Source organism: Cervus canadensis, chromosome 2 (genome assembly GCF_019320065.1).
Source record: "Cervus canadensis isolate Bull #8, Minnesota chromosome 2, ASM1932006v1, whole genome shotgun sequence".
Lineage (NCBI taxonomy): Eukaryota > Metazoa > Chordata > Mammalia > Artiodactyla > Cervidae > Cervus > Cervus canadensis.
The window spans coordinates 63,102,899-63,129,248 of NC_057387.1; the positions used below are offsets into that span (position 1 = coordinate 63,102,899).

Consider the following 26,350-nt stretch of genomic DNA (forward strand, 5'->3'; position numbering starts at 1 on the left):
CCTCATACCATACAGAAAAAGTACTTCTAGGCAGATTAATATTTTTAAAGTGAAATTTTTAAAACCTTGAAAACTTTTTTTAAAATATTAAGAAGATCTTTTTGGACTTCAGGGTAGGTAAAGATTTCTGAAAACACAAAAAGTCTAGATCATACAAGAAATGATTGAGAAACCAGATTACATTAAAAATTAAGAGTTTCTATTCACCAAATGATGCCATGAAGAAAACCCAGAAGACAAACCACAACCCTGAAAGACATATTTGCAAACACATTTAATCAACAAGTAATTAATATCCAGAATATACAGAACTACAATAAGAAAACAGAAATAACCCAACAAAAACTGAAAAGGTCAGGGACAGTCATTTCATTTCACCAAAGAGAGAACACCGCTGAGCAGAGTAACCGTGTGAAAGCTGCTCACTCATCAGTAGTCAAGGAAATGCAGAAGAAGATCATGGTGAGATGCTGTTTTTACATTCTGTTTATAAGAGCCCTGACAATATGATTTTAACTACTTTGGAGGACAGAAATTATCATGTGAACTTGGACACATCCTAAGATACGTCTTTTCTCCTCAGGGTATTTACCCTAAAGAAATTTCTGCACGTGTATACCGAGGACAATGGACAAGAATTTTCTCAGCGGTGTTGTACACGGTAAGCAAGGCCCAAAGACAACCCAAATATCCATCTTGGGTAGGTGGTGTGTGCTTATAAAGTGGAATAGTATCCTGCAATAAAAATGAACTCCAGTTCTGGGCAACGAAATGGATAAATCTCATAGACTTGTTAAGCCACAGCAAAACACTAAAGGAAATATGAATCTCACCATGGAACACTGAAAAACATACAAACCAACTATATTGTTAGGAATACAGAAGAAAAAGCCAGAAAAAGATTATTGTAAAATCAGGTCACTGGTTACCTGTAAGGGAGGGAAGAGGTTAGTGCTGGAAAGGGTCACAGGGTGCTTTGGGGTCCTAGAGATGTTCTAATAATTTTTTAGCTTACCGGTATGTGGGATCTTAGTTCCCTGACCAGAGATTGAACCCACACCCGCTACAGTGGAAGTGCAGAATCTTAACCACTGGACCACCAGGGAAGTCTCCAGTGTTCTAATTCTTGACTTGGGAGGAAAAACAAGCTGGATTCTGTGTTCCCTAAAAGATAGCACACTGCTCACATTTCCTGGTACACCTAATTGTAAGGGAAGCTGGAATTGTAGTCTAGTTGTCTGTATCCACTGCTCCCTCCCTCAGGTCCACAACAGCACCTGACATCTGAGCAGATACCAGTCAAAATGTGTTGAATGAATACTGGCTGTGTGACTCTGGACAAGCAAATCAACCTCCAAAGACATTTGTCCTCTCTCTTGCTTAACGCCATGTGATTTTAAATACCAGTCACTATAAAACAACTCTCTGACTATAAATGTAGCATATGCTCCTTGAAAAATTTTTTTTAATATTATACATAATTTAATTTTTCTTTAGTTGATAAATTAATATTCACTACTCCATCACACTTTATCCAAGGTTTTGGAAACATTAGTTAAAACATGAAAAAATAACACTGTAGCATATAAAGTGAAAAATTAAAATGAAGGCAACAGTTATCCTTAATTCCACCATCTCAAAACTTCACAGTTACATATTCTGATTACTTTTTCTCCAGTCTTTTTTCTTCCTTTTTAAAATTTACATTTATTTATTTGGCTATGCAGGGTCTTAGCTGTGGCATGCAGGATCTTCAGTCTTTGTTGCAGCACATGGGGTCTTTAGTTGCAGCATGTGGGATCTAGTTCCCTGATCAGGGATTGAACTTGGGCCCCCTGCGTTGTGAGCATTGAATCTTAACTACTGGACCACCAGGGAAGTCCCTCCAGTCTTTTTCTATAGATACACTATAGATAGCATCATACACTAATTTTAAGAATTTGACCTGCTGCAAAATAATTTGAAAAGAAAAATTGGAAGTCATCACTCCATAGTTTTCCTTCTTAGAAATACAGTATTTTCAAGTGTCCTAGGACTTAGAGATTGTTTTACTAAACCTTTTATTTTATCAATGAGGAACACCTAAAGCAGAGAAGTTAAACCACCCACCCAAGGTCACAAATGTTAGTTATTAGTAAAACCTGATGCCTAATAGTATTCTTCCCACCAACATTTTGCTTTCCTTCATTAGTGGATCATATTTCAAATAGACCACCCTCTAGTGCTATATTATTATACACTTTATTTTGGCTTATACTTCAGAAGTAAACAAAAAATTACTCATTAAAAAAAGAATTTAAAAAAATAAAATAAAATAAAAAATAAAGGCACATTCACAGTCTTTCTCCAAAGACACTTGTTAAAATACATCATTACTAGCTTAGGCATCTTAAAAATTGCACTAATACAAACAACTAAAACATATTATAAGCAACTACCAATCACCCTTATAAGAAGCTTTTTTTAATCTATTAGGATTTAAAACTTATGAGGCTCTGATATGAGACAGTAATGATCTGCTCCACAGATCCACTCCCCAATGAAACTGGTGAAAATTATTTTTTAAAATAACTATTTAAAGTTTCTGGAAATTGTTCTAATGGCCTATAGCACATAAAGAAACAAACATTTATTCAAGGAAAGCCACTACAATTTTATAAGAATAGTGAGAATCTGTGGTATTTGAACCAAGACCCACACTACCCCTCCCTCTTCCAACTCAGTGAGATGGAAATTCCACTCCAGACCACTCCAGCCAAGAGAACCCTGTTCCTCCAATGAGAGGAATTATAATCCAGTCAAAGGATTATCTTCCTAGGAAGGCAGGACACAAGTATTTCTCATACTGTCCTGTTATCTGTTTCTGAGGCTAAGTTCTGAGTGCATGCGAGGGAGAGTTGGGGGCTTCCCTGGTCGTTCAGTGGTGAAGAATCTGCCTGCAATGCAGAAAATGCAGGACACGCGGGTTCAATCCCTGGTTGGGAAGATCCCCTGGAGGAGGGCATGGCAACCCACTCCGGTTTTCTGGCCTGGAGAATCTCCAAGGACAGAGGAGCCTGGAGAACTAAGTCCATAGGGTCGCAAAGAGTTGGACACGACTGAAGTGACAACATACACAGCAAGGGACAGTTGAGGGATGGCTTCTGCTACTCTTGAATTAGGATGAAGGCTCTGCCTTGGCAGTGGCACAGCTGAGAAGCCTGGAGCCTTCACTGCCACCACGCTGATCGGCAGAGCTTCCCTGCTGGGAGAGACGAGCTGAGGAGATCTGGGGTCACTCTCCAATTGCCCCCAGCAGCACTCATCTCCAAAAGTTGGGGTGTCACTCAGAAAGACTGGCAATATTGTTCCTGCCTGCCATCATTAGTTTGCCTGAGAGAGAAAAGACACAAGTGAGAGGAACTCTCCTTAGGTCAGAACAAATCTCAAACAAGATTTCAGTACTATTCTTTCGAAGAATCTGATTGGATCAGTTTGTGGAGCACTTTATGGCCCAAGGGTGTTGTGTTAGCAATGTAACCGCAGGGTGTGGTCAGGGAGACAAAGAAAGCCTTACTAAAACCACCGTCATCCCAGGGTGACTGAACATACTCAAGTCTGCATCCTCTGAAGAACAGTAACAGAGGCTTTCCATCACAGGGGAAAATAGACTTCACTAAATTATTCAGCCAGTCTCTAAACATGTAAATATTGTTGCTTAGTCGCTAAGCCATGTATGACTCTTTTGCAACCCCATGGACTGTAGCCCGCCAGGCTCCTCTGTCCATGTCCATGGTATTTTCCAGCCAAGAATACTGAAGTGGGTTGCCATTTCCTTCTCCAGGGGATCTTCTCAACCCGGGACCAAACCCTTACCTTCTGCATTGCAGGTAGATTCTTTACCATTGAGCCACGTGGGAAGCCTGCAAACATATAAATAACAAGTCCAAAAAGAAAGTGGAGACACAGTACCTAGAGTTGCCTGAAAATGCTTAATTTCAAAAAATAAATAACAAAACGTATAAAGAAATAATGTAGAAAAAAAAAAAAGAAATAACGTATGACCCCTCAGTCAGAAAGTAAGAAGGCATAAGAACTGCATGTGAAGCAACCAGATGTTGGGTTTAACAGACAAACATTTCAAAACAGCCAGTATAAATATTTTTAAAGAGCAAAAGAAAACCATGATTAATTATAGAAGATATGATGAGCATGTCTCATCAAATAGAGAATGTCAATACAGAGAACTTATGAAAAACAAATAAATGGAAATTCTAGAGCTAAAATGACAATAACTGAAATAATTCCCTAAAGAGGCTCAACAGTAGATCTGAACTGGCAGGAGGAAAAAAATTAGAAAACTTGAAGATAGATTGATAAAGATATAATTCAATAGAACAGAGAGAATGAAGAAAGAATAGACAGAAAAAAGAATGAAGGAAAATGAACGGAGCCTCAGGAAATGTGGAACACCATTAAATTCATGCTGGACTTCCCTGGTGGCTCAGATGGTAAAGCATCTGCCTACAATGTGGGAGACCAGGGTTCTGTCCCTGGGTTGGGAAGATGTCCTGGAGAAGGAAATGGCAACTCACTTCAGTATTCTTGCCTGGAAAATCCTATGGACAGAGGAACCTGGTAGGCTATAGTCAGTGGGGTCATAAAGAGTCGGACACGACTGAGTGACTCCACTTTCACTTTCATGCAATACTGGAGTACCAAAAGGAGAAGAAAGAGAGAAAGAAGAAGAAAAAAAAATTTTTTAAGTAATGGCTGGAAACTTCTCAAATTTATTGAAAAACATTAGTCTATATAGCCATGAAAGTCAACAAACTCCACATAGGATAAGCATGGAGATCTATAGACATCATAGTAAAAATGCTGATGGTCAATGACAAGGAGAAAATCTTGAACGCAACAAGAGACAAACTATTTGTTGTCATCGTTTACAAAGGAACCCCAATAAAATCAATTTACTTATAACTGGATATAAGGGAGACCAGAGGCAGTGGGATAAGATATCAAAAGTGCTCAAAGAAAAAATCTGTCAACCAAGAATTCAGCAGGACTAGCTTTCAAAAATGAAGGCAAAATAGACATTCCCAGGTAAACCAAAACTGAGAGAATTTGTTGACAGTGGACCCACATTATAAGAAACACTAACAGAAGATCTTAAGGCTGAAAGCAAGTGGCCTCAGAGAGTAATTCAAATCCACATGAACAAAGAGCCCTGGATGAGGTAATTATGTAATTATAAAAGACAATGCAGATCGTATTTCTTCTCCCTTTCTCTTAACTGATTTAGGAAGCAATTGTATAAAACAATGTGTATGTAATGTATTGGCCATAACACATAAAAATGTAGTATATTTGTAGAATATTTGCCAAGAACAACACAAAGGAGGTGAGAACAATGCTGTATTGGAGAAATTACAAATACTAAACCAGTCTTGCATTCCTAAAATAAATCCCGCTTGGTCATCATGTATACCTTCTTCAAACATAATGAGAATAAACTTATATAAGCCAGCAACTAAATTTTTTTCTGAAATCCTTCCAAATTTTAATGAATTGTAACTTAGTAGTAACAGATTTCAGTGATTCTGGTGTTTGCCAACTAAAATGCATATTTTCCCCCAAGGAGTTATGTCAGAATCCTTCAGAAGAGGAAATCTCTGTACCAAGCATGCCTAGGGCCAAGTCAAATAGGTCAATGAGTTGCTTTACCTTGTGGAGTGATCTTCAGGTCTGCTGTCTGGACTTAACTAACCCTCAAGTTCTTTGTGTCTCAGCACAGAAGGAATTCAGTGAGAGGCAAAGTAGTAAGCAAGAAATAGATTTATTAATATAGGATGCTTGTAAGAGATGCAAGCAGACAGGTGAGGGAACTCTGCCAACCAGCAACTAATTTTTAAATAATATTAAGGTCTGGTAGCTCAGCTGGTAAAGAATCTGCCTGCAATGCAGGAGACCCCGGTTCAATTCCTGGGTTGGGAAGTGCCCCTAGAAAAGGGATAGGCTACTCATTCCCGTATTCTTGGGCTTCGCTGGTGGCCCAGACAATGAAGAATCTGCCTGCAGTGTGGGAGACCTGGATTCAATTCCTGGGTTGGGAAGATCCCCTGGAGGAGGCCATGGCAACCCACTCCAGTATTCTTGCCTGGAGAATCCGCATGGACAGAGGAGCCTGGCGGGCTGCAGTCCACGGGGTCACAAAGAGTCGGACGTGACTGAGCGACTACGCGCAGCACACAAGGCCCCTCTGGGCTTCCCTGGGGGCACAGTGCATAAAGAAACCACCTGCAATGCAGGAGACTAGAGTTCACTCCCTGGGTGGGGAAGATCCCCTGGAGAAGGAAATGGCAACCCACTCCAGTATTTTTGCCTGGGAAATCCCCTGGACAAGAGCAGCCTGGTGGGCTGCAGTTCATGGGGTCACAAAGAGTCAGCCACGACTTAGTGACTAAACTACCACCACCAAGGACCCATTATCAGTTAAGGGTTCCACTTCTAACTTCTGAAAATTTTCCTTCAAGAATTATGAGTCAAATATTTTTGGGAAAAAAAGACATAAAATGTTTAACTAGCCCTATTGTATAATTACTACTCTGAAGTGGGCTGTGCCAATGCTCATGTTTGCTTTAATAAGTGAGGGAGGGTAATTTGTAAAAGCTAGAGTGAAATATAATTTCCCCAGTTGAGAGGGTTACGTTTCTGAAGGCATTTGGTAGGAAAACAATTAGCTGAGAAATTTAAGTTGTTATGAAAAAGGGAAAAAAAAGTTCTAGGCAGAATCCTAAGACGTCAGATTTTTCTTTTTCATTTTTCTTTTCTTGGATTTGAGACTTTAAAATCCAAACTTGAAAATACTGGTGTTCTTTCTATTATAGTTTATGCTTCCTTATCCCTAGCTCTGCCCCACCCTCACCAAAAGCAAAGCAAGTTCACTACAGAAAAATCAGAAAATCTAAGTAAGGTAAAGAGGAATCACATATACACACACACACAAAGAGGAAACACACACACACAAACAGGAAATGTGCATGTGCACACATACATACTTTCAGTACAGATGCAGAGGCAGAGACTGACCCTGGCTGTGTGGGTCACACCTGGACACCTGCTGGCCACCCTGAGGTTTGTGACTGACCTTGTGTTCTTAACGACCTCTCAAACAGGAACCTCTGGATGGTTCCAAATTTTCTCCCCATAAACATCACAAAACAGGAACAACTTGCTGAAGGAAACAGAAACGACCCCACCCAAAGTTTCTGAAGAGACAAAAATGAACACACACACACACACACTCACCTGCCGCCCTCCGCTGAGGATAGCACACAGAAATAAAGACCCTCAGAAGCCCCGGCCTGGGCATATGGGTTTCCAACCGAATTGTCATCATACTCAAGCAGTTCTTAATGTTTTCCTAGGATCTGTGATGTGGGGAAGGCAAGTTGGTACCCCAGCCCCAGCAGCCAGGCCTCTGATGAGGTCCAGTACCTGCCCTTCCTTCTGGCCGGTGGGTCTGCCTGGCCAGAGCCAGGCTCAGCCACTGGCTAGCAAGGGCCTGGGGCTGAGGGGCTGTGAATATGTAGGATGGGGTGGGTGAGAAGAGGGGACCCTACGTACCAAAGGGCACGAAGAGCCCGGGGACTTGAGAAGAGAGGACAGGGGAATGGGGTCACCAGAGGTGGGTTGGTCAATGCGCATGTTCCTGGGAGTTGGGGGAACTCAACCAGAGGGACAATGGGGTGCAGGAGGTAGGGGGGTGGCCTGGAGATGGCACCCAGTCCTGTGGAGGGAGGGGAGGAGGTCTGCCCAGGGGAGATCGTGGTGCTCCTGAGTAGGGGGTGTGGGGCTGCCCAGGAGTGGGGCACACTTTGACAGGCCTGGAATGGGGGAGATTGGGATGAGGGGGGTGGGGGATCTAGGTTGGGGTGGGGCTGCACCCAGAAGTCACTTTTAATGCTAACTAAAATGATGGTTGTACTAAGTAAAAAGTGATATTTATATTTTTATTTAGTAATATATATGGTTTACCATTCCTTGCTTTCTAGAAACTTTTCAGGATCTCTCATTCGCACAGTTTCCATAAGATGCTTGCAAATTTATTTTTACTTTGTTAGATAATAGACATATAAAGAAGGCAATTAATAAAAGAGAAACCCACCCTCATCCCAAAAGTTTCATATTTTCCAAGTTTTAGGATTCTCAGTTAATCCCATCTCTTGAACCCCTTCATTCCCAGTCCCAGATATGAAAAATATATACTTGAGATTAAAAACACTGTGCAGTGCTCGCTTCGGCAGCACATATACTAAAATTGGAACGATACAGAGTAGATTAGCATGGCCCCTGCGCAAGGATGACACGCAAATTCGTGAAGTGTTCCATGTTTTTAGATCAATGGAACAGAATAGAAAGCCCAGAGATAAATCCACGAATCTATGGACACCTTATCTTCGACAAAGAAGGCAAGAATATACAATGGAAAAAGGACAACCTCTTTAACAAGTGGTGCTGGGAACACTGGTCAACCGCTTGTAAAAGAATGAAACTAGAACACTTTCTAACACCATACACAAAAATAAACTCAAAATGGATTAAAGATCTAAATGTAAGACCAGAAACTATAAAACTCCTAGAGGAGAACATAGGCAAAACACTCTCCGACATGAATCACAGCAGGATCCTCTATGACCCACCTCCCAGAATATTGGGAATAAAAGCAAAAATAAACAAATGGGACCTAATGAAACTTAAAAGCTTTTGCACAACAAAGGAAACTATAAACAAGGTGAAAAGACAGCCCTCAGATTGGGAGAAAATAATAGCAAACGAAGCAACAGACAAAGGATTAATCTCCAAAATATACAAGCAACTCCTGCAGCTCAATTCCAGAAAAATAAATGACCCAATCAAAAAATGGGCCAAAGAACTAAACAGACATTTCTCCAAAGAAGACATACAGATGGCTAACAAACACATGAAAAGACGCTCAACATCACTCATTATTAGAGAAATGCAAATCAAAACCACAATGAGGTACCATTACACGCCAGTCAGAATGGCTGCTATCCAAAACTCTACAAGCAATAAATGCTGGAGAGGGTGTGGAGAAAAGGGAACCCCCTTACACTGTTGGTGGGAATGCAAACTAGTACAGCCACTATGGAGAACAGTGTGGCGATTTCTTAAAAAACTGGAATTAGAACTGCCATATGACCCAGCAATCCCACTTCTGGGCATACACACTGAGGAAACCAGATCTGAAAGAGACACGTGCACCCCAATGTTCATCGCAGCACTGTTTATAATAGCCAGGACATGGAAGCAACCTAGATGCCCATCAGCAGATGAATGGATAAGGAAGCTGTGGTACATATACACCATGGAATATTACTCAGCCCATTAAAAAGAATTCATTTGAATCAGTTCTAATGAGATGGATGAAACTGGAGCCCATTATACAGAGTGAAGTAAGCCAGAAAGATAAAGACCAAAAAAGTATACTAACACATATATATGGAATTTAGAAAGATGGTAATGATAACCCTATATGCAAAACAGAAAAAGAGACACAGACGTACAGAACAGACTTTTGGACTCTGGGGAAGAAGGCGAGGGTGGGATGTTTCAAGAGAACAGCATCGAAACATGTATATTATCTAGGGTGAAACAGATCACCAGCCCAGGCTGGATGCATGAGACAAGTGCTCGGGGCTGGTGCACTGGGAAGACCCAGAGGAATCGGTGGAGGGGGAGGTGGGAGGGGGGATCAGGATGGGGAATACATGTAAATACATGGCTGATTCATGTCAATGTATGACAAAAACCACTACAATATTGTAAAGTAATTAGCCTCCAACTAATAAAAAAAAATTAAAAAAAACAACACTGTGTAAACTTTAATCTATTAGATAAACAAAACTAAATAATTTCTCAAGCTCTTCTCTAACATAGACCTCCTATTACAATTTAATACAGGAGTACTTCTGGTCCAAGTTTTTTATCTTCATCTCAGTGCCATCCCTTGAACAGAAACAGGAGTAGAGTTCTTTGCCTCTTTTATTTCTCAAGTTTAAGGTTACATTTTCCTGTCATTCCCTTTATGTGAATGACATAAATCTCCACTTTTCTTTTCCTAAATCTCCAGTTTCCTCTTTATAAGAATGGCTTAAGAATCACATTTAGATAAACTGAGAATTCCCTGGCAGTCCAGTGGTTAGGACTTGGTGCTTTCATGGCCCATAGGCTGGGGTTTCACCCCAGGTCAAGATCCAGCAAGACACGTGGTGGGGCCAAAAGAGAAAAGAAAAGGAGAACTACATTCACAAAACCCAAAACTCTAATAGCTACAGAGATGATGTACTAAATTTCAGTTGTAGGATAGGTAATATTTTATCTATTAGCTTACTAAGATCCACAATACTTTCAAAACTATTCCAGGTATCTAAGAACCTGGTTTAACATTAAGAGAACCTTTTAAAATCAAAAGTACCTTCATAAGATAAGCAAGTAAGAAAACTTTAAAACTCTACTTCTACATTAAGTCAACACTCAACAAATGAAAATTGGGCACTTAGCATTATTGATACCCTTTAAGACCCGGGAGATACTGATATACTGCTTTTTATTTTTTGCCTGTGCCGCGCAGTTTGTGGGATCTTAGTCCTCTGACCGGGGATTGAACCTAGGGCCTTGGCAGTGAGAGAGCAGAGTCCTAACCACTGGACCACCAGGGTATCCCCGATAAACTGTGTTTATATGGCAATGCCAATTAATTTTTTTTTACTATTAGAATAATTCTGTACTTTAACAAATACTCTTTAATCCAAAGATCATTCATCTATCTAATCTACAAATCATTTAACTTGGGAGAAAATGCTTAATCAAGAAAATAATGACAGTGGGTTTAAAATAGAAACCATGACCTAATGAAACTTAAAAGCTTTTGCACAACAAAGGAAACTATAAGCAAGGTGAAAAGACAGCCCTCAGATTGGGAGAAAATAATAGCAAATGAAGAAACAGACAAAGGATTAATCTCAAAAATATACAAGCAACTCCTGAAGCTCAATTCCAGAAAAATAAATGACCCAATCAAACAATGGGCCAAAGAACTAAACAGACATTTCTCCAAAGAAGACATACAGATGGCTAACAAACACATGAAAAGATGCTCAACATCACTCATCACCAGAGAAATGCAAATCAAAACCACAATGAGGTACCATTACACGCCAGTCAGGATGGCTGCTATCCAAAACTCTACAAGCAATAAATGCTGGAGAGGGTGTGGAGAAAAGGGAACCCTCTTACACTGTTGGTGGGAATGCAAACTAGTACAGCCGCTATGGAAAACAGTGTGGAGATTTCTTAAAAAACTGGAAATAGAACTGCCATATGACCCAGCAATCCCACTTCTGGGCATACACACTGAGGAAACCAGATCTGAGAGAGAGACGTGCACCCCAATGTTCATCGCAGCACTGTTTATAATAGCCAGGACATGGAAGCAACCTAGATGCCCATCAGCAGATGAATGGATAAGGAAGCTGTGGTACATATACACCATGGAATATTACTCGGCCATTAAAAAGAATTCATTTGAATCAGGTCTAATGAGATGGATGAAACTGGAGCCCATTATACAGAGTGAAGTAAGCCAGAAAGATAAAGACCAAAAAAGTATACTAACACATATATATGGAATTTAGAAAGATGGTAATGATAACCCTATATGCAAAACAGAAAAAGAGACACAGATATAAAGAAGAGTCTTTGAGACTCTGTGGGAGAAGGCGAGGGTGGGATGTTTCAAGAGAACAGCATCGAAACATGTATATTATCTAGGGTGAAACAGATCGCCAGCCCAGGTCGGATGCATGAGACAAGTGCTCGGGCCTGGTGCACTGGGAAGACCTAGAGGAATCGGGTGGAGAGGGAGGTGGGAGGGGGGATCAGGATGGGGAACACATGTAAATCCATGGCTGATTCAAGTCAATGTACGACAAAAACCACTACAATATTGTAAAGTAATTAGCCTCCAACTAATAAAAATGAATGAAAAAAAAAAGATTAAAAAAATAAATAAATAAAATAGAAACCATGCCTACCACTCTCACTGATGCTTTTCAGCTCTTATCTCTTTAGATGTGAGAAAATCATGATGCTCACACTTCCTTAAGGAGCTTTAACTCTCATTTAGAGAAAGTTATAAAGGAATCATTTATGAATTAATGGAATAATATGCATGATTATGAATTCTCTGACATTTTCCAGCATTTTCCATTTGCAATTAAAGTATATGGTTATCCCCAACAATTTTATTCTGAGGTATATACCCAAGAAAATTTAAAAATTATATATAGAAAAAGTTGTACAAAAATGTTCAGAGTTGCATTATTCATTATAGCCAAAAAGTGGAAATAACCTAAATGCCCATCAATTAATGAATGGGTAAACAGAATGTGGTATATCCAAACAACAGAATATTATTCGGCCATAAAGCAAGGAATGAAGTACTGAATGAGGAAACACGGGTGTATCTTGAAAACATTATGCTAAGTGAAAGAAATAAACAAAAAAGCCAAATATTATTTAATCCCACTTATAAGAAATGTCCAGAATTGATGAATCCACAGGAGTAGAAAGTAGATTAGTGTTTGCCAGGTGCTGGAGAAATGGGAAGTGAGTGCTAATGGTTATGTGGGTTTTTTTAGGGTGATGTAAATGTTTTGAAATTACAAAGTGGCTATATAAGGTGAATATACTAAAACAACTGGATTGTGTACTTTAAAATGGTAAACTTTTTAGCATGAGAATTATATCTCAATAAAGCTGTAAAGTATATGTTTTGAAAAAATATATGTTTTGAATTTCTAAAAGAAGACCATATTCTGCTAAAAGGTGATAGTGTCCAATAAACCTTGTATACCAATTATCCTGAAAATTTCTTTTGAACCAAAAACTTTGTTTCAAAATATCATTCTTACTATAGCTATAAAACAGAAAACAGAATAATTTTTTAAACGTAAATATATTTAAAAAATTAAAACACCTAAGAAATGCAATCTATACATATGAAAAAGTAAAATATTTATATGCATAACAAGTAGTAGCAACATCATTCATAAGCAGCAGTTAGTGTTTATTTTCCCCATATTTTGGTTTAACACCATAGTGGTAGTTTATTCTTTTTAGGGAATTTGCATATGGTACATACAGCATATTATGAGTAAGTTATAGAAGACTGTGTAATTGGAAAATTAATTCCAAGTAACAATATTTCCTCTAAAAACATGTTTATTATCAAACAAATTATCCTTAACTAATGGACAATAAAATGTACCTATAATTTATTAAGTCCAAGATATATAGTTAATTTGCATAAAATTATATATGGCATTTTAAAAACAACCTATTTCTAAAATAGCAGTAATTCAGGCAATTGGGATTTCCACAGGAGATAAATTGCCATTAATTTCCTTTTTATGAAGAAAAGGTCTGTCATAAGAACATTATAACTATGTTATTAAGAAATGCTACAGCATACTTCAAAAGGGTGAAATATATGTATTAGGATACTCTTTTATGGGTACCAGCCCTATAGCAGCATTTCATATGATTTTAATCTAGTTAACCAGATTTCCAAGTAACTTGGGTTCTTCTTTTCTAGAAGTACCTATCACATGTATAGTTTAGTTAAGAATTTAAATTTCCATTATAAACGAGAACCTATCACACTGACAGTGTAAATATATAAGAAATAAAGTACTTGAATAGCCTAGTACTTTATTAGAAATACATCTATTAACTCCACAGAAATGAATTTTACATGTAAGCAAAATACTAAAAAATTCTGACTTGGGAGAAATGAAATAAAATACAGTGAGTGGTTTTCTCTTCATCTCTAACTGCAAAAATCCCTTTTGCCTTTTTATTTGACCCGTCTCTATTCATGCAATGTAATGAACCCTCAAAATAATTTACATGTCTTTATACAGAATTCACATCTACATCAGTAAATGGCCAGTCCTTTTATATTTTCAGTGCCTTATCAAAATATGGTTAACAAAGTTTTTCATTCTATGAGGCAGGAAGATGTTTCCTAAGTACTTCTTTGGACGATGAGGATATAGTATCCGGGAAGGAAACCTCAAATTCTATTAGAAGGTCACCACGTTGGTCAGGATTTTTCGGGAATGGTAGCCCATATCCAATAATTCTTCGCCTCATTCCAGGTTTCACAATATCATTTATTGTCATAGGTATGGTTCTTCCATCCATGGTTGGCACATTAATTGCGCAGCCGCACAATGCCTAAAATGAACCAAATAAAATTAACAAACTTCAAAATATAAAAGTCTAAACAAAAATATTACCAGCTGTAAAGAACGATTCTAAGGTAAATTTTTAACCTCCAAAAGAAAATCAATAATTTTAAGACATTTTCCCTATTAAAAAGTCCCTTCAGGACACACATAATCAGATAGTTTACAAAAGAAGGAAAGGAGAAGGGGAAGGAAAGGAAAAGGAAAAAGGAAAAGCGGAGGAAAGAATGTCTTTCACATTGTCCTAGAGTGAAATGAACTGTTTGAGGCTGCTATTATGCAAGTTGCAAGGATGGAATGGGAGAAGAGAAGAGGGAGAAATTAAGAATCAAAAAGAAAAAGATAGGAGCAACTACATACTTCTCCGGAGTGAAAACGTTAGGACAACAAATATATTTCTTGTTTTAGTCAGTAAATATTTACTGAGTACCATATATGCCATATATTTCTGCTAGATGCTGAACATACAGGGACCATGAACACAGACCCACCACAAGGAATGCACAAAGAATTCAGAAGCAAACCAGTAATTATAGTACAGTATAAAGTTGTCAGAGAAGTATGTGCAGAATTCTTTTGTGAGACAAAGGGCACCCAACGTACCCCCTTAGCTTCTGGGAATACAGATTGCTTGAGGTAAGCACTGGACCATTAGTAAGTGTTGAGTAGAGCGAGGAATAGCAGTGTTCCATAGAGGACAACTCAGACAGAGACAGAGGTGTACAAGATAATAACATATCAAACTTAGGGAAATGTATGCACATGTATGGGTAGAAATTAGATTAAAAACAACCTGTTAGTTTAAGCTAAAGAGTTTAGACTTTATGGTAGATGCTCTATGAAGCTATTTAAGAATTTTAAGCAGGGAACTGACATGGGCATATTTGCAGGATTATAATCCAATTTGAGAAACAGAATAGAATAATATTTAATAATAATAATAATAGAAAAAATTATTTAATAATAATAATAGAAAAATATAATAAATACAAACTAGTGTATTAAAGCAGTACCATCATAACTTATTTTGTCTTTTAATACCTTGTTTGTTATATAATTATTAAAAGTTAACAACTTTGGAAGAAATCTTATACATGGACTAAGGTAATGAGATTACAATGCAGATTTGACAAACTGCAAAAATAGAGTACAGATAATCCATACTAGGTAGGCCTTATAGTACATAATCTAGCTAGCACTTAAAATTGGCATTTAAATTGTTAGTATAAATAACTACTTAGAAAATATAATCTTATCTACAAAAGAGGCAAAACAGTAGTACTACTTTAGAGGGTTCTTATGAAAATTGTAAGAATGCTGTGTAGTAAACATTAATGTTAGTTATTATTTAGATAAATCCCATAAGATTACATGCATAACTCTGTTTGATTTCAGAATCTGATGTCCTACTAACTTACCTCTCGTAAACTAATTTTCGCAGTATAAATTATATTTGACCCATCCCGTTTGAATTTGGGGTGATCTTTATCTTTAATGACAAAAACAATGTCTGCTGGAATACTAGTTGGTGTTTCATCTCCTTCCCTTGGAAAAGTAATTTTGGTGCCTTCTTTCCACCCTTTTTTAATCTCGATGGTGAGAATTTTGTCCTCAGTTCTATAACTCCTCCCGTCAGGGTTCAACCTCTTCCGAGAAATCTTCATTCGTTTGGTACAACCACTATATATTTCTTCAAGTGATACTCTAAGTTCATGAATAACTGGAGGATCTTGTTTGAGGCGGGATGGCCCCACAGAATTCCTGTCTCTTGGATATCCATTCATGCTGAATCCAAAAGCGCCAAAAGGATCTCCGTCTACTTCCATTTCATCAGAATCTCTACCACCACCCATCCGTCTTCCAAAGAAAATTTCAAAGGGGTTGGAACCTCCAAAAAATGCTGCAAATGTGGCATGAGGATCACCATGAAAGGTGTACCGGAAGGTACCTCCTTGTCCATCGGTACCTCCTGCTCCTCCTTTCAACCCTAAATGAGAAGATAAGCATGGTTAGAAAAATGCTTACAACTCCTGAGAGTTAAACTTTCAAAAATTGTATTACTCATAAACTTTGGCTAACTTAGGTTGCTATTTATTAATATTGGTCAGAAATGCCATTATAACTAAATACAAAACAGCCATTTAACTACCAATCATTCCACCCTAAATTAAATTTTTAGCTTTCAGATTCTTTCTCCAAATCCCCATCTTTAACAATAATTTATTCCCGACTCTTTGTTCCATGCGTAAAAAAGAAAATAAATATAAATTGGGAACCTCTTATAAGCTACTGGTTTGATGATCTGAAGTATATAAATTTAGGTTTTTAAAAAATGTCATTCAAGGGGTTGGGGGAGGGAAGGATTGGGAATTTGAGATTAGCAGATGCAAACTACAATATATAGGGTGGATAAACAACATGGTCCTATTGTATAACACAGAAACTATATTCAATATCCTGTGACAAACCATAATGGAAAAGAATACATACATATATAACTGAATTACTTTGCTGCACAGCCGAAATTTATACAACACTGTAAATCAACTATACTTTAAATATAATTTTAAAAATAGCAACAACAAAAAAAAGATGTCAATCGAAAGATCTTCAGTAATCAATGCAAACGAAATATGTAACCTAAATCTTTCAGCACCATCATAATCAGTGAACACATATCAGTGATATAAAATATCATATTCAAAATAACTATCTTTATTTCAGATCATCTTTTACTGTTTAAGAATTAAAACAGAATTCATTCATGGCAGAAAGGGAAAAAATCCCATTAACAGAAAATTTTAGACACTTAAATTACTATCCATATTCTAAATAATGAAACTGTTTATCTAGGCATATCACATGATAGCATTAATTTCAACAGCATGTAAAAAGAAAACTGAAATCATGAGCTGTAAACCCTTTTGACCTGTAAGACCTTTGGGCTGGTTATTTTTGTCTATTATGGACAACCTGCTTCCAACACCAAGACAGTGACTCTTTGATCCTGTTCTCTAAGACTCAACTAAGCAATTAGCAGTTCACAAGAGATAACATATTTGAAGTAGCATTTTCTACTACATACTGAAGAAAGATTCTACTAAAACCTACAAAACAACAGTACAGTGATTTTCTAAGGGATCAATACTGACAAGGATTTATATCATTCCAGTCTCAGCAAAGTTTCTGGATGATCCTTATGGGCATTCCTGACCAAGGAAACAAGCAGGAACAGAACCTAAAAATTATAAAACTGTAAAAAAAAAAAAAATCCAACAGAATTAAACTAAGAGGTTCAAATATGTTCATCAGTGAGTAATTTGAGGGCAGGAAATACATTTTATTCATTTTTGCACTGTTCATGAATACAGTTCTGAAAATGACAGCCACTCATGTGTGTTGAATACAGGGAAGAACTAATTTTTAAAGTGTTCAAAAGAAACACTAAAATGTGTCTTCGGTGTCAAGACAGAGAAAAGGCAGAAGCGAAAACAATATAAAGTATAATTACACATATGAGAAATTTAACAGTAAAAAACTCTACAGAAGTCACTCAGCATGCTTTCTCAGAGAGTTTTAAATGTCTTATTCTATTTGGCGTCTTTCACTCAGGATATGCCTTGTAGAAAGCAATGACAAGTATAAGCAGGACAAGAACTTTTAACATACAGCTCATTCAAAACTCCTTTCTCTAAATTTTAGTGGCATAGTTATAACTCCAAATTTTTTTTTAAAAAGTTAGTGGCAGATTTTTTTTTTAAATGATAGAATATGTATATAACTCAAGGTCATTACCAATGTGATTAAACCAATACTAAATTATTTCAATCACTCCATTTTTCATCCCACAAATAGAGTATAATGATTTAACAGAGTTCATAAATTGAGTAAACTAGCTTGCCCAATTGAACCCTTTACAAGACAAAATCTAACTGTTTTGGATGCATAATGGATTCATGAAAAGAAAGAATTACATTTTAAGTTATTACATCATGGGTTTGGCTTTTCCCTAATTGCCCTTTGCCAAAAATGGTAACTCAAGCAGGATTACTGAGTCCCTGAGAAGATTCACACACTGTCTGAACTGACTTTCATCAAAGATAACAAACACCCTCCCATAAAGCTTTGACACTAAACAGTCAACTGTGTACTACTGTGACTGAGAAAATCCTACCAAAATTCACACCAATATAACATGAATTATTATGCAAGTATCACTTGGCGTTGCCCAGCACTTGAACAAGCCTGTCATCAACTATACAGTCAACTTTTCACGACATACATTTTGACTGCTCATGGAAACTTTTAGTATGCAGCTAGACTATCTATGCTATCCAAAATTTTTTCTAGATACCATCATCACTTCCTGTGAGCAAGAAATGTATCCCAGAGTCAACATTTACTTTTGTTGTACCAAGATTGCTATTATTTAAAAAACAAGCCACCAATTTGCAATCCAAAAAATATTCATGTGCCTGGGATATTATTCATAACAATGATATCCATTAATTAGTTGATTAAAGTTTATCAAAAGAAGCAGCACTGGAGAAAAATTAGCACTTCAAGGAAAAAAAATTATATGACTTTAATAACTGCTTTTAAGGAGATCTAATATGCAAAAATCCAGATTTATAAAAATACTTAGAGTTAACTAGCACAATGAGATTCTTTAAAGTTTTGATTCATAGAAATCCAATTTACTTATTTCTTTTAAATATATAGTAAATAGATTGTTAATTAACTATATAAAGAACAGAAGCAGCAAACTAGTATAAAGATTAATAGCTAGTATAAAGATTAATGTACTAAACACAGATTTGGTCATATAAATACTACCTTTCAGTGTTTAAATTTTAAGTTATTGAGTGAAACAAACAAAAAAAAGGAAGATATGAAGAGAAAGAAATGTTAGAAAACTAGGCCACTAAAAGGATGTGTTACTGAAAATCTGTTTTTAAGTCTTTTAATATGAACTTCTGTTGACATTCACAGAACAATTCAGAACTAAACCTAAAACTCGGGAGAAATTAGATCAAAATCCAATTTCAAGTTTCAGTAGTTCTATGTTTTTTGTTTTCAAATTATTCAACTATGGAGAAATGTCTCTATTATAAAAGTTTTATTTATTCCATACTATAAAAGTAACCCATTGTAAATATACCATGGTCTTAGTGAAGTTATAGACCTGTGCAGCCATCACCACAATCCAGTTATAAAACATTTCTTTCCATCAACCCAAAGAGTAATTTCATTTCTATTTGGAGTTAATCCTTGCTACCACCTCTAGCTCTAGGCAAGAAAGCACTGATCTGCTTTCTTTGTCTATAAATTTGCCTTTTCCATGCATTTCATATAAATGGAATAATAGAATATGCAGTCATTTACATATGACTTATAATTTTTGAGGTTATTTCATTTACAAAGCATGTTTTATTAAATCAGTCCTTTTAATTGCTAAATAGTGTGTGTCTGTGTGTGTCTGTGTGTGTATACATATATACCACACTTCATTTATCCATTTACTAAAAGATGATACTTTCAGATATTTTCATTTGGGGCCATCACAAATGATGCTGCAATGAACACTCACGTACATGTCTTTGTGTGGACCTGTATTTTCATTTCCCTTTTATAGATTCCCAGGAGTGGAAATGCTGGGTCATATGGTAAATTTAAAACACCTCTTTTTTTAATCCAGCTTTTTTAAAACCCAGCATTTAAAACTGTGGATATTAGACATTTTCAAAACACAAATATACTGGGATCACTGGCTCTCCTAGGTTCTAAATATACAAATTTAGCATGTTTAACTCATACAATTCTCAGTTCATGGTTTATTCCCACAGCTTCAGGTTGTACAAGAGAATGTAATAATTCAGGGGGAAAAGTGTATCAGGTAAATTAGTGTTTTGTTACTTCTAGAGAAACACAGAGGGCTATGCAACCAGGTCTGCAAGCACAAACAGATCAATGACAGGCAAAGAAACAAAAATATTTTTTTTTTAAACAAAAATATTTTTCCACGTTTTAACAGTATACTTAATGAGATATTTTGAATAAAGGATAAATAATTATAATGCTTTTCTGTAAAGGAAGAATAATTTCTAAAACATAATCAAATAACTTTCATTTTAACTATTTTAAAGTAATATAAGTAGAAAATAGTATTTCTGAATAATACATTTCAATGCTTTAAAAAACTTATTCTTCCTTCACTATTACTTCTATTGCTTATATCAATTACCTAATTCAAGAACAATAAAAGATTTGGGGTACATAGATGATCCAGTTTTAGTTTTTTAAAAATTCACTTCACTGATGATGCTCAGTAAAAATCAAACTGGAGAAATATAACTCAAGAAAAACACTATTAAGAGGTAATGTTAAGCCAAGAAAAATGTATCATTTGGTGACTTGAAAATTCTGAAGATAAATATCCTTAGAAACACTGAATCTTATGGTTTAGTTACAGACAGATTTGGGCTGTGAGCTATGGATTAAATCAATGGATATTTGCTTTTTCATGGGAATTCATAGTGTTACACTGTGTTTGTAGGTATCTTTACAAAATTACAAAATAACTTCTTCAGAAAGAGTAGTGTATAGCTAGTAGTATCTGAGAATCCTGCTTAGCTTTTGAGATGAAACAAATCATAGTATTTTGAGTAGTAGGACCATAAGGAACTAGAAGGACTGAACTGCCCACTACTTGCTTTTTCCAATCTTTACTTTGCAGGAACCTGACACTGCAGGTCCTCATAGCAACAGAAACTGCAATTTGGGGCAACTCAGATCAAAAAGAAAAAGCATAACAACAACAACAAAAAAACAAAACACCTCTACACAATTACCCTGCTTAACTAAATTTAACTCTTTAACTCAAAATAAGCAGTCACCACTTCATTGTATTTTAAGATAGATTTTTAATTAGGGAAATTTAACATTAAATGCAACAAAGCAAAAAAAAAAGTTTTCATAGCTACAATGAATGATTTTAAAATAATATTTGGGGAGAAAAATTAGTAATAAAATAACTTAGTCCTGATATAAAAAATTGAAATTCCAGAACTTGTAAAAATTAAAATGTTCTTGTTGCTCTTAATTAGCAATTTTAAATAGTCTTACTTTACAGCTACATTTATATGGTGATGATGGACAATTTAAAATCCAGAATGATAAAAGGATAATCTTAAATTTTACTCCCATTTACTGTATTCAACTAGTTTCAGATCTCACAATCCAAGAAACAAAAGTGTGGCAGGGAGAGGAAAGGGAAGTTATCTTGCCTTCCTCTACACCTAGATAGTAAAATTTCAAAAGAAATAATGTTATCTTAAAGTAAATCAGTCATTGTTCTAAGGAGGTGGCCATTTTAGGTCAAAAATTGCATTTCTGAGATCTCAGTTTCTTGGCACACAATTACTGTTTACAATTAAGCTAAAAACTTGTTCTGGTATTTTATGACATCAGGAAAATTCTTTCCTCTCCAGGCAGAATGCCAAAAACAACTACAGCTAAATGCCTGGGCCTTCGGCTTCTCAGAGAGAAGATTCTGTCCTGTTTAATCTAAACTAGCTTTGCCATAAGAAAGGCAAAAAACTACTTTTGTTTTTGTGAATAAAATATAAACTACCCAGAATCTGAACTGCCAATCTTACGATTTTAAATGACTGAAGAATCTTTATTGGCTCTGGCAGAAAATTCATTAGGGAAAAAAAAAAAAAAAACAGGTTGCATAAGACTTTTGACACAATTTCTTAATGAGTATGGGAATTTAAGGTTTCTTTTCAAATACAATGCTAACAATACAAATCTAATGGCAGAACATATATGTTACACAAAATGTCAAAATCCAAAAAAGGGCAAACAAGTACATTTCATTCATAGCTATGTAACATTCATTCATATGATCAGGGATGAAATCTTGCTTTTATCCATTATTTGTCTTTCTACTTTTGAAATGTCAGAGAATTTAATAACCACAAAGCTGACAGAGAAAAAAGAGAGACAGAAAGATATACACTGAATTCTTACCTTCCTCCCCAAACTGATCATATATTTCTCTCTTTTTAGGATCACTCAATACTTCATAAGCTTCTGCGACCTCTTTAAATTTTTCCTCTGCCTGAGGAGATTTGTTCTTGTCCGGATGAAATCTGAGGGCTTGTTTTCGGTAAGCCTTTTTAATATCTTCATCTGAAGCTCCTTTTTCAATTCCCAAAATGCAATAATAGTCTTTCCCCATTTCGAGTGCCTTGAAATGAACTTAGATTTCCCTTTGTGAAAGAAAACAGCGTCCCCAGTCTTAGCAATACAATGATTCTAAGAAAAATAAACCAAGCTGGGTATTTTAAAAGTTAAAGCAAATCAGCAATTCAGCTTCGCTGTCTTAAGGCAGCAAGCAGACAGCGTCTCAGTATTTAATTCCTTCCCCAACGGCTCACTTACAGATAAATATACACTACACGGGAGACGGCCTCCTTCTAGATCCTCCCATTTTCACTACGTGTCTCTGCACTTTCTAGAACAGCAAATGCTACAGGACGTCACTTCCCCAGCTGCCTCTAGTCAAAGTACGAGCTAGGTTTTCTCCTCCTCCACGATTAACTATTCATTTTCCTTCTGGCTCTACCATACTTGTTTCCTTTTTAAGAGGCCAAATGGATTAAGAAACCAGTATTTCAGCATAGAATATCATAACTACACATTTACTTACTCCATTCTAGGTGAAAAAGCAACAAAAATATCATTCTAGCCATTAAGTATCTTATTAAAATTAGATATATACAAATAAAAATACTTATTTTAGTTATTTTAATTTCAACTTCAAGTCATTCAAATTAAGATATACAGTATTAAAATATGGTTTGTTTAAATTAAAATTGTCAAATAATTTGTGTCATTTTCAAAATTCCTAGGGTCTGCAATCAGAAATGCCAGGAATTTCACATTGTAAAAGACTATATATCATAAATATCAAAAGCAATATTTTAAAATAAGTAAAGGACTTAAATATGTCTTTAGCTGATGATTTTAATAAGTTTTGTGGGGTTTTTTGTAGTATGCAATAGTTAATAGCTCAGGCAGACTAATACTTGTGTAAGCTTCATATCTGATTTAGTTACTTCAACTAAAACAGAATGAGATCCACCCTCCTCATTCCTAGGGTCACTATTTAAAGAATTTTTGTGCTGCTTCCGGAAAGACAGGAAAAAGTATCAGGTTTCAGGTAGTAAAAACTCACGTTTCTTTTGAGACTTTAACTGAATCAGCTTAGAATCTGGATATGCTATTTACAAGGTATAATATGAGAAATGTTTTTTTCTTTTAAAAACACATTTTCCCTAATTATAAATATAAACACTCATTGATGATTTTGGAAAACACGGAAAGAAAAAAGACAGAAAAAAAGTTTTTAATCTTAAAAAACTTCCTATCTTACCACTTTAGGTAATCCTCAATAAATGTCAGTATATTTCCTTCTAATCCTTTCTTTTCCTATGAATATTTATGGTTATTTTTTGTAGTTTTCTATTTTGTATTAAAAAACTTTATGTCATATATCCTTTATACACTGTTTTGATGCTTGCTTTTCTAATATATATTTTGGATATTTATAAGAAATATTTTCAGTGTATATAACTCATCTTTTATCTTCTACATAGTTTCTTCATCTTTTCAAAAATGTTCCTAGTTCTAATATTGGAAAGATGGGGTGATAAGAAAATATCAAAAGAATTGCACAGAGCACTGTATTTAAATATCTTAAGTCTGTAAAATGAAAAGAAAAAAGAGCATTTATGAGAAAAACTAAATGTACATATATGTGTAGAGGATAATGAAAAGGCAATGATCATGTTAACCTTTAACAATATGGGAACACCTACTCTATAAACCAAGCAGCCTTATGAAAATGATTCAGCAATTCTTTCATAATGTTCATCTTTGTGCATTTTAACAGCTTAAGATTTACTATTTCTCAAAACTCTACTTTAAAAACACCTTGATATAGAAAGATATAATATCTATCTAGCCTACTTACAGGTTACAGAGGCTTGTAAGCTATTCAGCAAAAATTTTTAGTACCACCAAGAAATACTCAATGTCAAAAGATAAACTTTCCAAGTCCAAAAAACTTGGGGGGAAATGCTAAGATCAAAAGTCACCTTAAGACTCTTACTTTTTAGAAAAGCATATTGCAATTTGGAATCCAGTGCAAGGATCAGCACTGAGAGTAGAATAAAAGTATAATAAAAATAATGTATTCTAGAATTAGTTTCTAAGAAAAGTCCATTAAATATTCATTATCAAAGAACATTGGTATAGCAGTATAAAAAGTATTAAATTGTTCTGGAGGGCAATTCTGGGAACTAAAAAAAAAAACCAGATACTTATCTGAGTCAATTATTTTCAGAAAGCTAGAAATATTATCAGGAATTGACATGTTAAATGATTTTAGAAGCCAAAAACTACTAGATCTTTCCCATTTCTGAAAGATGCATAACATATCAACAAATGGAAAGAAATCTGGCTCGTCACACAGAGAGAAGGGTGATAAACGATTTTCATACTTTTTCAAATATCATAAAAAACAAAAGGATTATAGTAGTAGTGCTGAAATACAAGAATTCACCTCAACTTGGAATTCCAAGTTAATAAGGAGGCAATTATAAGACTAATGAAAAAATAATCTAACTAGGTTTTGTTAAAATAAGCAGTATAAATAATTCTTTCCAACATTTGGGAATGGTTTATTTAAAATGATTTCAGAAGCACTATAAATATCATACCTGGAAATTTGTCCTTAGAAAATAATAAGAAAAATTATATATACAAATATACCCACTGCAATTACATGCAAGAGGCTAATAAATCAATGTGGTCATTATTAAACTACATAGTACTTGAGAAACATTTTACTCTTACATTTACTTTTTCAGACTGAGTTGTCTCTTCTACCACTTAAGAGCTGAAAATCCATTACATAATCACTTTGTATTGAATTTTCTTCATCCGAGTTTGTTTGAGATGAATGTGGGTTGCTTTTTCTTTTGGGGGGGCTGCTTTGCAAGAGCAGTTGTTTCCCTGTAAATAATTATCATGACAAAATAGAGTGTGTAAAAGGAAACATAATGGCAGCCTGTAGGGTAAATGGAGCAGAGATGCAAACAACATTCACTTAATAAATGTATTTTTAAAAGTAAAATTAAAAACCAAAAAAATTACATAATAAGTCTATTTGAAACACTTTAGAAATTACATAAATCATTGCTTTTTTGATTTTATAGGTATGTGTATATGTGGCAGAAAGCATGAACAAAAACTAGCGAGTTAGGAAAGCATACTTTTTCCTTTAATTTCTTTAAGGCTATATTTTTAACAAAGAAATGAAATTAGCATTTGTGTTTTTTAATTTTTACCACTCAAACATTGATGAGATTATTCCATGAAAACACAATTTTCTTCCCTTTATTAAAAGAAAATTACAAACACTGAGATTCTTTAATGTTTGTAGTTTACAAGGTCAAGTTCTTATGCTGGGTGGTTTCTCTCTAATTGAAGGACAGTTACAATGTATTTTAAAGAAATGATTTTAATTTTTTCAACCAAATCATAAAACTTTACATTTATTATTTTGTTTATAAAAGTTAATAGCAACAAAACTTTTGTGCTTAATAATAAATTTGAGGGGAGCCAAGGGCCAGAATTAAGTAAATATTCTAATGACGTTACATTTTATTTTTAATAGATTTAACAAAGTTCCCTTCTTGGAATATTATACTTTAATAATAAGTACAGAGAAATTATTTTTTACAGAAGTATGAGTTCTTTTTTATTTTACAATCACAATTTAAATATTAAATATGTTTAGATAATGAGAACTAAAGGTAGTATTTTAACTACCAAAAAAAACCTAGAAGTTTATAACTAATCATTCAACTGATACCATCTTTACCTTCTACTTTGGCTTTATTCATAGATGATAAGAAAACAAGTTTTATTTCTCCAACTCACAAACCATTTCTCAGTTTATA

The 26,350-nt window shown here is 35.3% G+C and overlaps 1 protein-coding gene and 1 non-coding gene across 2 annotated transcripts; one reads left to right on the forward strand and one right to left on the reverse strand.

Annotated features, from left to right (window-relative positions):
* Nucleotides 1-8,272: 8,272 nt before the first annotated feature.
* On the forward strand, nucleotides 8,273-8,379 carry LOC122437432. Its single transcript, XR_006268259.1, has one exon. It is a non-coding gene; the product is annotated as a U6 spliceosomal RNA (small nuclear RNA).
* A 4,623-nt stretch (nucleotides 8,380-13,002) lies between these two features.
* On the reverse strand, nucleotides 13,003-22,850 carry DNAJB4 (DnaJ heat shock protein family (Hsp40) member B4). The gene is made up of 3 exons (XM_043460888.1): nucleotides 22,350-22,850; nucleotides 15,734-16,302; nucleotides 13,003-14,304 (listed from the first exon to the last, which is right to left on the reverse strand). Exons 1-3 carry the CDS (start codon nucleotides 22,558-22,560, stop codon nucleotides 14,071-14,073), a joined length of 1,014 nt encoding a protein of 337 aa, XP_043316823.1. The 5' UTR covers nucleotides 22,561-22,850; the 3' UTR covers nucleotides 13,003-14,070.
* Between the last annotated feature and the right edge of the window lie 3,500 nt (nucleotides 22,851-26,350).

Excerpts from the sequence above, each read along its gene's own strand:
- DNAJB4 (XM_043460888.1), bottom strand. The coding sequence starts at position 22,560 with ATGGGGAAAGACTATTATTGCATTTTGGGAATTGAAAAAGGAGCTTCA. Across the intron at positions 16,303-22,349 it reads TGATCAGTTTGGGGAGGAAG|GGTTGAAAGGAGGAGCAGGA; the intron begins GTAAGAATTCAG and ends CTTCTCATTTAG. Across the intron at positions 14,305-15,733 it reads CGAAAATTAGTTTACGAGAG|GCATTGTGCGGCTGCGCAAT; the intron begins GTAAGTTAGTAG and ends GGTTCATTTTAG.